This window comes from Patagioenas fasciata, chromosome 7 (genome assembly GCF_037038585.1).
Source record: "Patagioenas fasciata isolate bPatFas1 chromosome 7, bPatFas1.hap1, whole genome shotgun sequence".
In the NCBI taxonomy this organism is placed as follows: domain Eukaryota; kingdom Metazoa; phylum Chordata; class Aves; order Columbiformes; family Columbidae; genus Patagioenas; species Patagioenas fasciata.
This window is the reverse complement of record NC_092526.1, coordinates 36,809,937-36,823,947: the sequence shown is the minus strand read 5'-3', so window position 1 is coordinate 36,823,947 and position 14,011 is coordinate 36,809,937. Positions and strand designations below refer to the sequence as shown.

Genomic DNA, 14,011 nt, shown 5'->3' with positions numbered 1-14,011 from the left:
ATACCTGCCTGACTAATACCAACAATACTGAGGTCACTGCCCTGACACAGAATTCTGCTGAATTTGGGGGTGTCACTTAGAGCTGGGAGGTAGGACAAAGCTGGGTCTCTGATGGCTCATTCATACTTACAGGACCCACAAAGCCAAGCAATCCTGTCCTTGTAAACGGCTGGTCTGAAACAGGCACGCCGGCTGCCGTCACTGGAATGGCCTGAAGGAACACGTAAGTATTTAGACACTCACAGTAATGGTAACAAACATGAAGTTAAAATTTCTTCTGCCTCTGTTTCATTGCAGCTCTACGCTCAGTTGAAAAATTACCCAATGACAACAATTACTATCAAGTGTGAACAACAAGTTTTGGATAATGATGAACACATCAATTCTTAACTCTGTGGAAAGTCTTTTTCTTGGCTACTTAGCCCTTATAACAAGAGTTCACACTGCATTTTTAATCAGTTTTTATAGTATGCACTCATATAGCACTTAATGAGAAGGTCCTTCTGTTGCTACTATTCAAATCTCCCATGAGATGTGTATCCAGGCACATCAATCACTTTAATTGTGACAAATGCTACACTGTCAAAACTTCAAGAAAGTTAAGTTTGCTGCAATTATGGGACTGCTTACAACGGAGAAACAGAGCAAAAGCATTAAGCAAGCTCCTCTCATTTGCTCAGGTGGTTTCCTCGCCTTCCACCATCTCTTCTGTTCCACCAGGTTTCTTGCTGGCTCAGCTCTCACCAGCTACGGATAGCGTTTGAAGTGCTGAGGCTTGGGAAGCTGACAGAAAGATTTCTCTGGTAGAAATCCATACGTCACCCCAGTCTTCAAATTGCTGCCCAGTGTTAGCACTACTCTGTGTGCAACTCCCGATGGACTTTCACTCCTTTCTTGACAGAAAAAGGAAAATATGAAACTGAGGTACCACCTCAAGGAGAAATCTGGGCCGAAATCGCTTTTGCTTTACTTTGGCAAACTAGAGGGCTTATGACTCTTATGCTATCATCACTATCTCTTCTTCCATATACCTAGGAACATCCAACAGCATTCTAAACATTACAGCAGATCAACACTAAAGTTCACTTTGGAAAGCACATACTGTTTGCAATACATAAAGGAAGCTTTTCTAAATAGCGTATTATATCTTAACAAATGCATTTTGATTGTATGAAGCAGCTCACAAATATCAGATTAACTTCCAACTCTGCATACCAAGTCATGCGCCAATAAACTTGAAATGTCCTCAGGTGACTTTACGTCAGACTGCTGTATTAATACAGAACTAAAATGAATTTAAATGCTAACACAGGTGCAACACCAGATTTCAGACTATAGACTGACTTCTGATGGTACCTTGTATTTTTGGTTATAAGAGAGAATTTTAAGTCATGATACAGAATGAAGCAAAGTGTATTTGGCCATGGCTTTTTCTAATAAAATAAAAAAGGAAGGTTAAGGAAAAAAGAAATTCATTTGCAAAAAGAAATACTAGAAATGTAATGATAAAACTTCATATTAAAAAGAGAAATACAAACCTCAAACACATTCTTTGTGATTCCGAGGAGGCCGAAATACGTCATCCCCGTTGCACCTGAATTCACACATATTTCTCCAACCTCATCGGCTTTACAGAGATAAGGAGTCCCATCCACCTTCACAACACACACGTTTGCTAAGGGGAGAGGAAGAGCACAGAATCACAGCACAGTTGCCACAGAATCTGCTTTGCCACTGAGAAGCAGATTAAGATTTTAATATCAATTATGTATCAGCTACAGCAAAACCACAGCGTGTAAGAGAGCTCTATCTATTTGAAAGCCTGCGTAACGTGCTCTCCAACATTAAAGATGCAAGTTTACAAATGCAAAGTTTTTCTTACAGTGCTTCAAAGCCTACACATCAGCTGCAAGTGAATCCAAAACTGTAGCAATTGCTTTTCAATATGAAGACAGGTAGTTTGATCAAGTACAAGCATATATGAGAATAAAGATGATAAATAAGAAAATACTCATTACAGACATACCATTCACTTTATTTGTTGCACACTTTGGCATTCATAGTACCATCCTTTAAGTTATGTGAGAAACACATTATAAATGGAGGGAAAACGACGTTGTTTTATTGTCACTGGCAGGTCAATGACTTTTCTGCATTATGTCCCATTTTCTTTTAAAGCAGGTCAGTCTGCCAACTATTATTTGGAGACCACAAACAATTCGTCACAGAGTTGTTCCTTAATGAACTTCTTCCTGTGACCACGTATTATCTCTTCACTATCTTCAGTTTGATGATCTTCTTCGACTCACTAAAAGGACTGCATTTCGGAAAGGTCCTGCTGTTATCCTTACCAATTTTCTTCTGAAACCTCAGAGTCTTCCTACACTGAAATTGTCTTATTTCTAATGAAGGATATACACACTTGTAAACTAAACATTATGCCAAGCTTTGCTCTGGTCACTGATTATACTTCACTTTTGAAGCCACCGTTTTCTCAGAGGTTTCCCTGGCTAAGTAGAACTCTTGCCTAAGCAGTCTGCATTTGTCCTTTCCTAGTCCCAAAGGGAAAGGAAAAAGGATATCAGGGAAGAAAGAATGATGGAGCAAGGAAGTTTAGCTTAGCACTTAACACTTCAGATTAACAAAGAAATCCAAAGCTGGGCCAATACCAAATAAACAGAGCCTTTGAAAAGTGACACAGACTATACCATAATACTGCCCTTTCCCATTGCATCTGCTTCCAACCCAGATTATCAGAGCACTTTGTGGTCATGCATTCTATATTGAAAAAATTAAAAAAAGAAAAAAACACGAGATCCCAGAGGAATCAAAATTCATTTAGTTGGTTTATTTCTACCAGGATCTTTTGAATGCTTTGGCTGTAGAATGTATGTCAGATGAGAAGCCTGGATAAGGCTCAGAACAGCCACTATGAAGGACGACATTGCTCTTGTCTAATTTAGCCAATCTTAAGTGATATACATACAGCCTGTGCTTTTATTGCTGTTCAACTAGCACGAAGAGAAATCATAAAAGGAAAGGGGCACATCTCCTTTAATACTAATACAACATAAATCCAGCTCTGCTGCAGGCATGGACCAAGAATTCTGCTGGGCTTACAGATAAATTTTCACATCTCAGAGCAATCTTCAGTTCTTAGGTCTGAACAGGGGAGACAGGAATTCAGCCTACCAACAGATCAACCTCTAAATTACACTTGTTCCATAAAAATTATCTATCAGAACAACCCGCATTTATTAACACAGTGTTTGGAACCGCACAATGATAGCATTTGGTGACCAAACAAGGAGACACCACTCAAATTCTGTCCAAGTCCAAATTATAACAAGAGCTTCAGTTGCTGAAAATGATATGGATGAACTAGAAGACTGGAATTAAACTATACAGTAGCAACTATCAGCTGTGCAAAAAACGCATTTTGCAATTTAGGTGGAAAAACTGGAAAAAAAGGCCATTTAAACTTCATAGCATATTGAAACAGAATAAATAGTGTATTATGACAGGAAATAACTTGGTTAATCCCAGAACTCTGTACGTAACATCTAAGTAATGATGTGGAGAGAAGCGTTAATAACTGCAGAGAGCGCAACAATTTGTAGGCATACACAAACGCTAACAGTCCTCAACTCATTCACAAACACAGAAAAACCAAAAGATGGGCCTACAGTCCCCAAATGATGCTTTGTCCATGAAGCACAAGGACAATCCTATCATCCTGATCCGTAAAAAAAATACTCACCAGTAACCAATGTATGATACAGGTAGTCTACCCGTACATTCTAACAGCAGGTAGAGTTCTGCCCTGCCATTGATACTGCAAGGTTTTCCTTTTGCAGTATCTGTAGAGCCTGTACTCTTGCTTCTCCTTGTCCTGCTTCATGTGTGACATACAAGAGAGCGCATCTACCACCATTTCAGTCTCTCTCAACAGCATTGCATCTGAAAAAGAATTAGAGAGAAGGGAAAAGCAGATGGGACAGGAATGTACATGTGGACTACACATCATGAAGAACAGTGATTGCTTTCCTCAAATGAGTCCACAGGTACATTGGTAGAGATGGTGACTACAGCAGTTTGCCCTGCCAGGAGATATCTGGCTGAGGATGAGGATCCTGCCGTGCAAACAAATGACCGCACTGATGCCCTACAGAAGACTGGATTCAGCTTTGGATGTTTCGAGACCAGCAAAGTATTAATGCAAGAAGAATGTCAGAGGCCTGTGCAGCAGAGTGTTGCTGCCAAAGGTGCCTGAGGAGCGTTGGAAAGCGCTCTCCTGCTCCACTGTCACAGTTTCATAGTGGATCCGTATGCAAGTGATATCCATTTGGATTGTTACTATGTGCCAACAGTGGAATTTCAACATCTTCTCATGAAGAAGCAAGTCTTCCTAAAAGGCCTGGGTCTGTGACAATAAAAAAAGAGAAGGTTCTCCTTGCATTACAATCTTTAGTTACAACTTCTGTTCTAGCAGCAGGAAGCCTCAGGAAAAAAATACTCAACAGCTAAGATAAAATGCCGCTACCACCATTGTGGAATGTGTTTGCAGTGTTTCTAGAGGAACCTAATCTTTGAAGAAAACAGCACATGGGGATATGCAATGCAAGGATCTGAATCTTTCCGTGCTCTTCTGGGAAGAGCAACAGGCATAAAGCAAGACAGCTTCCTAGCTGAGGATGAACAAGAATCTCGGCTCTGATGTTCACACAAGCAGCCAGAGCACAACATCTGAACTGGAAGAATCTGCCGCATCACATGTGTATGCATCGCCAGAGATGTCCAAAGGAAGAAGTGCTGCAGTGGCCGGCTGCTGTGCCATCATGTGACAAACTGAAGCCAAGTGGAACATACAGAACTGACTACTGTGATAAATTCTAAGTGGGGATGAGGTACTTCTATCTCACATTCACGATCTAAGCAATAAGACTGAAAGCTTCACTAAATTGTTCTGCAACAACTCCTTTCACAAATGGGGCACTAAGATGAAGGAACCAGACTCCTCTGCAGTGAAGATGCATCGTGATCACTACCAGAACTTGAGCAAATGTTTGCTGAGACACAGAGGAAACGATAACCTCCGAGACATCCATAGACTGGAGACAAAGTAAGCATCCTGCTCTTTGAGAAATTGGAACCATTCTCCTTAAGCTTCAGAAGGGAAAGGTGCTGAATGCAGTCAGAATCCAGAACTTGACATTGTATAATTTCATCTTGCAGAAGCCTAAGATCTGGCACCAACCCAAAGTTTCCTGTTATAAGAAAATAGCTGCTGCTATGATGCTCTTTGCATGATTAGGAGCCATAGGGATGTAGATGTTCTGGATGAGAGTTACTCTCCTGTCAAAGAAAGAATGAGAAAAGAATCCCTGCAAAAAAATGGAAACGTTTAATTGGGACATAGCAGGGAGGCAAATGTAAGTGGATATGCTGAGCATCCAAATCCATGTCCAAGCACGAGGTACAATAAGTTTCCAAGATGACATGGCAATCCCTTCCCAGTTGATGGGAAAGTTGGAGGCACAAAGCAGGCAGGAGAGGTTTAGTACTCTCTCTAACATCATTACCAGTTCAACTTGAAAAAAATGAACTAAAGATTGTTATGGCAACAGGTGAGACCAAACGCCATCCCTCCAGGAGCTGCAGAGAAGATTCTAGGGGAACACAGACTAGGTTCTCACTCAGGAATTCATGTGCTGTCTTGGCTGGGAAGGTTTCTTTATGGATGCTTCCGCTTCCCTGGTGGCTTTGTGATTGGCATTCACAGTAAGTAACATAAGTGAACAGCCACAGCAACTGAAGAGAATGTGGCATCAAGAGTGGCCTACGGGTTAAACAGCAGTGACACAAGACACGACCCTGGTGCTGAGGTGTCTGTTGAATAAGATCCCCATAGCAAGTGGGCTCAGTGCCTCTGAACAAATGGCAAGACCTAAAGAACAGGAGGGTGAAAACTGACACTTTATCCGTGACCTTTTAACCAGCCGGTTCCTGAATAAAGTACACCAGGGATCTTTCAAGGGTAATGAGATCAAGCCTCAGCATGACTACTAGTTCTTGGCTTGGAGATGATGTCCACGGCACTTTGGACCAAACAAAATCCAGAAATGTGGACTCTTATGTCACAAGATGATTGAAAGACTATGGCACATGGTCACTTTCAAGACCTTAAATGCATTCACTGAGGACAGAAGATAGAACAAAGCCTTCAGGGATAGCATCTGACTCAAATTATGCCTTTGGGAAAAGCACAGCCATCTAAGGAAAGGACAAAAAACCCAAACAAAACCAAAAAACACACAAAAAGACCCCCACACCACCAAAAAATAAACCCTAAACCCATGAAAACAGACCCAACCAAACAGCAAGAGTCATCAGTCAGCAGAGTAATTAAGAGGGTAATTAACAGGAAAGGAAATGGTGGTACGTTCTCTCCTGTATGCCAAACACCAAGCGAGAATGCACAGAGCACATCTCCACGAATGCTGCACAGGAAAAAGCATAAATGTCACAAGGTAAGACACAAGTATATCTACTGTTAGAATGTAGAGCTAGACTCGTTTGAAAATAAGTAACTAATTTCTTAAGTAATCATTTCTTTTCATTTGGCACACAAATGCTGCTTTTTAAATTTCTTCCTACTCTGGAAGATTTTAACTTGTTTTTTGAGAGACAGTCACAGGGAACAAAGTCATTGGATTAATCCTCTAGAAAAAAACTCTATCCTGTATGTTCTGACTTAAGGAACGTACAAAGAAATTTATGCTAAAATATACGTCCAGACCTGGAAATGTTGTTATTTGGTCAAATTGAAGTTAATCTGCCCCACATACTGATGGCCCAATGCTGACCAGAGTTTTAAAAGAATTAATTCATATAAGTTTCCCAATTCTGCTTAACCTACAAGTAGTTTTGCCACTTGCTACTACATTTTAAAACAGCAATAGCCATCAATTACAAGTCGTATCACTTCACGGAACTAAATGGATACACACTTAACTGTTCTCCCCTCACACAAGCAGACACGTTCTTCCACGTTTCTTACTAATGTAGAAAGTCGTGGTAGCGTTGTTGACTGTTTACCAATGGCATCCTAAACCAGAAGGGTCCATCAGATTTGCCAAGCAATGCTCCAAGGCGCTTGACAAAGGAAAAGGAGTTTTGTCAAGGATCCCCCTCACTACCCAATTAAGCATTTCACAAAGACGGGGACGTATTTTTCACTAATGAGTTAAATAGAAAAGGTGAAATTAATTACCCACAAATGTGCAGGTAATTCTTCCAACATCATAAGGTAGATTTGAACCTGCCGCTGAGCAAACGCACTACACGAGATGAACCAAGGGGGCTTACAGCTGTAGTGGCTACGTATGAAGAGCAGCTTAAGGTGCAACACATCTGCAGAGAGCAAGGCTTCGGCACAGCCAGTCCCTTAATCATCTCAGTGACCCTCTGCTGGACTCGCTTCAGCAGCTCCATCTCTCTGGTATCAGGGAGCCCAGAAATGGACACATCGTTGCAGCTGCGGTCTGACCACGTTTCTTACTGTGCTTTACATTTTGCTCTGTTCTGCTGTATTTGTTGTTACATAACTGTACGCCAGTCAGCACCGATGTGAAATAAGTGAATAATACCACAACTCTGCAGAGCATCTGCCCATACCAGAACCTACGGTCATTCGAATTTATCGTGGATTAATCTATATTGAAAACACCAAATAATCTAGTACTTAATCATCATGTGTTGAAGTAACATGTCAAAACCTAAGTCATACTACGTTAAACCTATTCATCATTTTACACTGATGTTTCTCATCAGCACAAGTATAATGGCAAAGATAACTTACATGGAATATGCTTAAACCTACATGAGATGCTTTCCTACCTCCAGGCATAATCTGACCAACATCCTGTACAGTTAACACAGACAACTTCTCTTCTGTGTCCACTCTTATAACCCCGAAACTCAGGCAGTTCATAGACAACACAGCTTTTCCTGGAGGAGGCCCACCCAGTTCTGGAGGTCTGCAAAACAGAAAGACAAATCAGGTCTGAATCAACAGACCCATGGCAACGCAGTCATCAAAAACACGGTGTGAGTCTCTCGGGCTTAAAGTTAAGCGAAATCATGGTTTCTCATTTTAAACAAACAGGAGTTCACGACTGGTAATATAGTTTAACTAGATTTAAAAAGAGTTAGAATAAAACATAACGTAGCCTCCTCCCACTCTAAAGTGTTACAGAGGGGATTTAGTTCTATTATGGGCAAAGAAGTGTCAAAAATAAGCACTCAAAGGTTACATTTTCTAAACATCAGGAAAAATTAGGAAGTGTCTGGAGGGCTTGATACTTCTTGCTCTAAGCAGAACTGATGGAGGATGAACAACTCAATTTTGTGTAATTCTTGATCCTTCAGGATGCAACAGAGCAAAAATTCTAGGTGCTGTTGTGAAAAACAGTGCTTTAAATGTGTTTGTTTAAATTTTGGAAATATTTGTTCTCTCATCAGGAAAACCACTCTCCAAAAGATCTATTTTTGTTTGTTTCAAGTTTACTTGAAATTGGTTTTCTGGAAAAGCACATTTGGATCAAAACCACTGTCAAAAAACTACAGCATATTCCATCCATATGTCTCATTATAATAAAAGCATTTCCTTTTTTTTCAGGGCATCTCTTGCTATCTCCAGAAATCTAACAGTGTTTTTCAGACCAGTCACAAATACCTTTTTCTTTCTTTAGCCCTGTTTACAAGACACTGTATATAAGCAATTACCTAAAGATTCAGCACCTTCTTACTAAATAAGTAGCAGTCTTGATTTTTGGGGCATTTTATAAAGGTCCTGCAGCAACATCACTGAGGATGAGACCCCACTCTCCCAAACAGTAATAAACACACCTTATGGCTCACTACTTTTAGAAAATGTTACACTTTTAAAAGGAAACAAACTAAAACTACCCATCCTTCAGTGAAAGAGATACTTGTGAGCCTCAAACTTCCTCTGCCTAGGTATTTGAGCATCTTTATGTGCGTAATGGTCTTTCCTGACTAACATTTTAACACCAGATACAATTCAATAGCCAAGAAATGCTTCAGCTCACTCCTCAGAAAAGAGAATTACCTGCGAATAGCAACAGTTAGTGCCTCTGAAGAGCTTGCACAGGGACAGATTACTTCTGGTCTCAAACCTCTGGATTGAAATACATTCAGGAATGCATCACATGAAGATATTGACCCTAAAAAGAACAACCACACAATTGGAAACATTTTCCCAAGGGCAGGAAAGCTTGAGCTGCAGGATTTTGAAGTCTATGCTGACTCTCAGCTCAGCTACACAAATTTGGTTGCATCTATGCACAAAACCAATATACAAACCACCTAAGAGACATCCCAGGCTATTATGAGACGTTAGATTTGGAAAAAAAACCTCACAGTGGTTAACAACTAATTCACTGAATGAAATTCATAACTTCTCTTTCTCTGGCAGCACTCCACAACACTTAACATCATGGAAACTCCTCCAGTGATCAGAATATTTTGTCACCAAGGGTAACTAGATCTGTTGTCTATTTAAGTGTTTCTTATAGAAGTGACAGAACCAAAGCATTTAGAAATTAACATCAAATGCTTCTGACCTATCTTCAGTTCCAAACTTTACCTGGCCTTTAGCACTCAACCCAAAATGCAAGAGGATACGTCATCATCTGCAGCTCTGTATTTTACAGTTGTGGAATTGTGGCACGTAACACAAACCAGCAAACTTCACTGATTATACTACATCCCAGGTATAATTTCACATCAATTCATACGAGAGCACGGCAGTGACGTAAAGATGAAGTTAAAAAAATGTATTTACACAGCTAAATATAGGTAAGAAGTGCAAACAGCAATGAAAAAGTAGATGCATCACTAGCATACAAATAGCATTTTATTATAGAGCAAACAGCCTAACTTTCTGAGCATCAGCTCTGAAACTGCGCTTACAACAAATACAACCTCAGCAAGATCATTTCAAGGTTTCACCTTCTACCATCACAACTTGCTGATCTCTTACCATGCAACTCCAAGGAATCTGAAATACTCTTGATTTGCTGGTGTACGAGAACAGCAAAATTAAGCAATGGAGGTGTATTCTTGCCTGTTGCAAAAGGAACCTCACAGCTGCTTTCTTAAATCACTGGAAACTGTCACCATATGATTGACAGAAAAAGGCAAGAACCTACTGCATACTCTAGTTAATAGTTTTTGAGTTAAGGCTGCGATTGCTCCCATTTTTCTGTCCTCGCACATGACTGAGACAAGCCCCAGGGGCACGTGCAGAATCAGACACCGCAACTCAAAGATCTAATGTCTACATACATGAGCAACTGCTTCGAAACTGGCATTATGATTTACTTGAAATTCTAAAAACCTCTTTCAGATTATGTTGTAAGCTATTCATTGTGTAAAGAATAGACCCTTCAGAACACCTGTGAAAGTTTCCCTCTAGTGTCCTTGGCAAAGCAATAACTGCTGCTCGCTCTCTTTTGCTGAACTGTAACAAGCTTAGCTCCTGCAGCGCAGACCCAGCGTTCTGTGAGTTTCAGTGTGCGAGTTCACCTTGGGCTGACACAACCGCATCCGTACTCACATGGATTAGCTCCATCTGCCACTATCAACATTCGTAAGGAGCTCAGACTGACGTCTCTCTGATCCCTCTGAGCCAAAAGTGACCAGTGCATATCACGGGATTTGACTACTGCTACACGGGCTGAAAATAAAGAAAATAAATTAGGGTTGTGTGCAGAACAAAATCAATACTAAATATAAGATTACATAAGTATTCTTATGGATTTACATATATTTACGAAACAAATTACAAACATAAATATTTGACATTTGTATTTGTTTTCTAACTACCATGACATGTGTATACTCAATGTCTCTAGATGGACTTGATTACAGAACTTAAATGCTTACTACAAATTCAAATACTGAGATGAGAAACGCAGTTTCTTTACAGTTCTATCAGAAGAAGCCACCAATGTCACCCATCAACGAATATACCGCTACACATAACACTGAAATGGAGTAATCAACTGCTAAAGCTATGGCAAAGGAACCCAGATGGATAAAACAGCAGTAGCCTTAGAGCAGACAATTTATACAATTTTTTCTTTAGGTCATCAAAAAAGAGATGGGTTAAGTAAAAATCTTTTAAGGTTACCTTTGTATGAGCAGACTTTCTGTATCCAAGAAAGTGGATTAACCTTCATCAATGCATAGGGAATACTGATGACATGCATCCTGTTCATAACACTCTGTGAGAAAAATATTGGAAAATAAAATACGAAGTGGCTCAAAGAACACACAGCATGCACCAATACTTCAAAAAAAAAAATCATCATAGCCACAGCATAACTCTTACATTTAACTCTTAGTGAAAACCACATGTATAGTCAGTAAAAACATAAGCTACGCCTGGTGCAGTCTATTACTGAAAAAGTAACACTTTATTCTGAAAAATATAAATATTGAAATATAAAGTTTGAGAATTTGACTGCATTCAGATACCAATATCCCTGAGAGAAGCAACTTGCTGCAGTTTTTGTCATTCATTCAAACACTCACTGTTAATACACCATGCCAAAGGCCAGCATCTCTTTTGAAATCCAAGACATTTGTTAGTGTTTCAGCTGAAAGCGAAGGAAAAACTATCAGACTTAAGATGCATATTTATGAGAATATTTAAGAACTCAAAATATCTGTTAACATAACTATGAAACTTCCAGCCCCGCTAAGAAATCAAAGCTATGTTCCCATGCTTTCTTGTCTAAAACAAACAGGCTGCTCAAGTTGAAAGTGCCTTATTTTACTTACAACAATCTTTCAATTATGGTTATATACTGGTTTATTACAAGGTATTTAAGACTTTGTTTTCATTTTAATACCATGTGTTTGTTACATTTGCCAATGAACTATGCAGACTGAAACTTTGATGCAAGCTTCTTCAGCTGAACTGAAAAAGTTGAGCTATCTTTGAAAGAACTAAATTTAGTGAGAAATATTACCATGGCTGTACTAAACATTCTTCAATGTTTAATTTAATACACATTGATTATCATTTTATAAGTGGCTTCTTACTTTCCTTCACACATCACAACAATTTTGAATACGTTTGTCTTTCCCTTTGCAATTAAAGCTACCACTGCTCATCTGAAGTTCTTTTAAGAGAGTAAACACGATTTTGCAACATAGATTGCATATTCAGAGCTCTGAGTGTCGCTCTGAAGTTGTACCTGTCCAACTCACCTTCTGAATAACCACAGGCCTGAGTCAATGCGTGACAGTGTGCCAGCATGGAAGCGTGAGACACAGTAATGCCCACGGTGCTGCCCTCCTTACTTGTTTTGTACTAAAAACAAAAAGTTAATACAAGCATTAGAGTAACAACAAAATCCAGAAAATCTAAAGTAGTGAACTGAAAGAATATTTTATTATAAAAATGAAGCAAACTTTTTTTTAAATCTCCTATAAAAGATGCATTTATGTTCAGTGAACACGTTAATATCATATGAAATCTGTTTCTCTACCCCAATTAAACAAATTGCCCCAGGGATCCCAAAATGCCAATTATCCCAGATCTCCAATCTGATTCAGCACAGCCACTCAAACGACAGTTTGCCTTGCAAACTCATGGGAAATGTTCCATAGTCAAAATCATTACAGCCATCTCTCTTATTGCATCAAGAGATTAAAGGAAGAAAACGTGCTACGACAAACTATAACACAGTAACCGTAAAGTTATATTGCATCACCTCAATATAAGCAATCTCAGCACTGGCGTCTCGAACTTGCGGGTGCCAGTCCTTGGTTGGTTTTGCCAGATGTTTCCCATCAATCACAAACCAAATGAGACGAGGCCAGCCTTCGGAGAAAAAGAAAAGTGACTGTCATTACAGTTCCAAAAATCAGCATTTCTCCCCCCGCCTCCCCCCCGGTATTCAGAGATAACAATAGGAGGTAACAAAAGCTGCAGCATCACCCTTCCGACATGAAGAAGCACTAAGTGCTGTCTTGACAATGCAGGCACTTCTTTATATGCAAGCTAGAAGGATATATCCACTCTTTATCCTATAAAGAAATGTGAGTAGCTTAAAAACATACCTTTGAACGTAACCACCTCACCAGTCTGAGCTTTGGGAAGGCCTTTCTGGCAGGCATCAGTGGTTAAAGCCAGGGTCACTCCACAGCTGCCCAAAAGAAACCCAATCTGCTGGCTGCCAGCATCCTACAGAGAAAACACGTTATAGCAAACTTACAGATAATAAAGCTTTTGTCCAGTTTACTGTAACTTTTCCATTTTAGAAAATATTAAGCTAATTCAGATCACAGGAAAAAAACCAAACTTCTAGCCCGTTAAGACCTTCTATGGAAGACAAAAGACTGAAATTTATGCTCAAAAGGTTTAGTTTTGCTTAGTGTCAGCTTAGATTTGGCAGTATTAACAGATCTGGCAAGCAATGGCAGTAAAATAGTGTCAAAAGCAATGGTTGTGTATCGCTCTCCATGCCAACAGGGACGTTTGTAAGTTCTGGTAAAACAGAGAGCTGGTCTGATGCTGCTTCGGAGTCCTGAGGCACTGAAGATCAGAGCCTGTAGATTTTCAGTTTTGATTTCACACCTTCCCTAAAAACCTCAGCGTTTGTGAGATTATCCTGGTATTTCCAATAACTATGGCGTCTCTACCTGCCTGTGCTCTCATCACTCAGCATGAGGGCTGAAAAGACAGCACTTCTGTATTATTTTTTAAGAAATACTTCCACACACCTTTTCAAAAATAATGAATTAAAATAATTTCTACAGTTACATATCTGAAAATAGTCAACTTATTAGCTTCATCTATTTTCCCCCTTCCCTAACTACATATTACTTTACAAACATATGCACCGAGTAGTTCAACTGATGCACCATACTGCTTTCAGAAGTGCAGGCTTTGAGGGGTCCCACGTAAGGACTA

General features: G+C 39.7%; 1 protein-coding gene across 7 annotated transcripts in view; it reads right to left on the bottom strand.

Moving 5' to 3' along the window:
• The window catches only part of DIP2A (disco interacting protein 2 homolog A), a 104,410-nt gene that overhangs the window by 20,516 nt on the left and 69,883 nt on the right, over positions 1-14,011 (bottom strand). For all 7 annotated transcript variants that reach the window (XM_065840424.2, XM_071811432.1, XM_065840422.2 and 4 more), the window contains 10 exons: positions 13,159-13,282; positions 12,810-12,919; positions 12,304-12,406; positions 11,623-11,687; positions 11,219-11,312; positions 10,643-10,762; positions 9,134-9,248; positions 7,900-8,039; positions 1,539-1,675; positions 131-211 (listed from right to left, as the gene is read on the bottom strand). In XM_065840424.2, the coding sequence (XP_065696496.1) occupies positions 131-211; positions 1,539-1,675; positions 7,900-8,039; positions 9,134-9,248; positions 10,643-10,762; positions 11,219-11,312; positions 11,623-11,687; positions 12,304-12,406; positions 12,810-12,919; positions 13,159-13,282 (1,089 nt within the window). The remainder of the gene's footprint in view (positions 1-130; positions 212-1,538; positions 1,676-7,899; positions 8,040-9,133; positions 9,249-10,642; positions 10,763-11,218; positions 11,313-11,622; positions 11,688-12,303; positions 12,407-12,809; positions 12,920-13,158; positions 13,283-14,011) is intronic.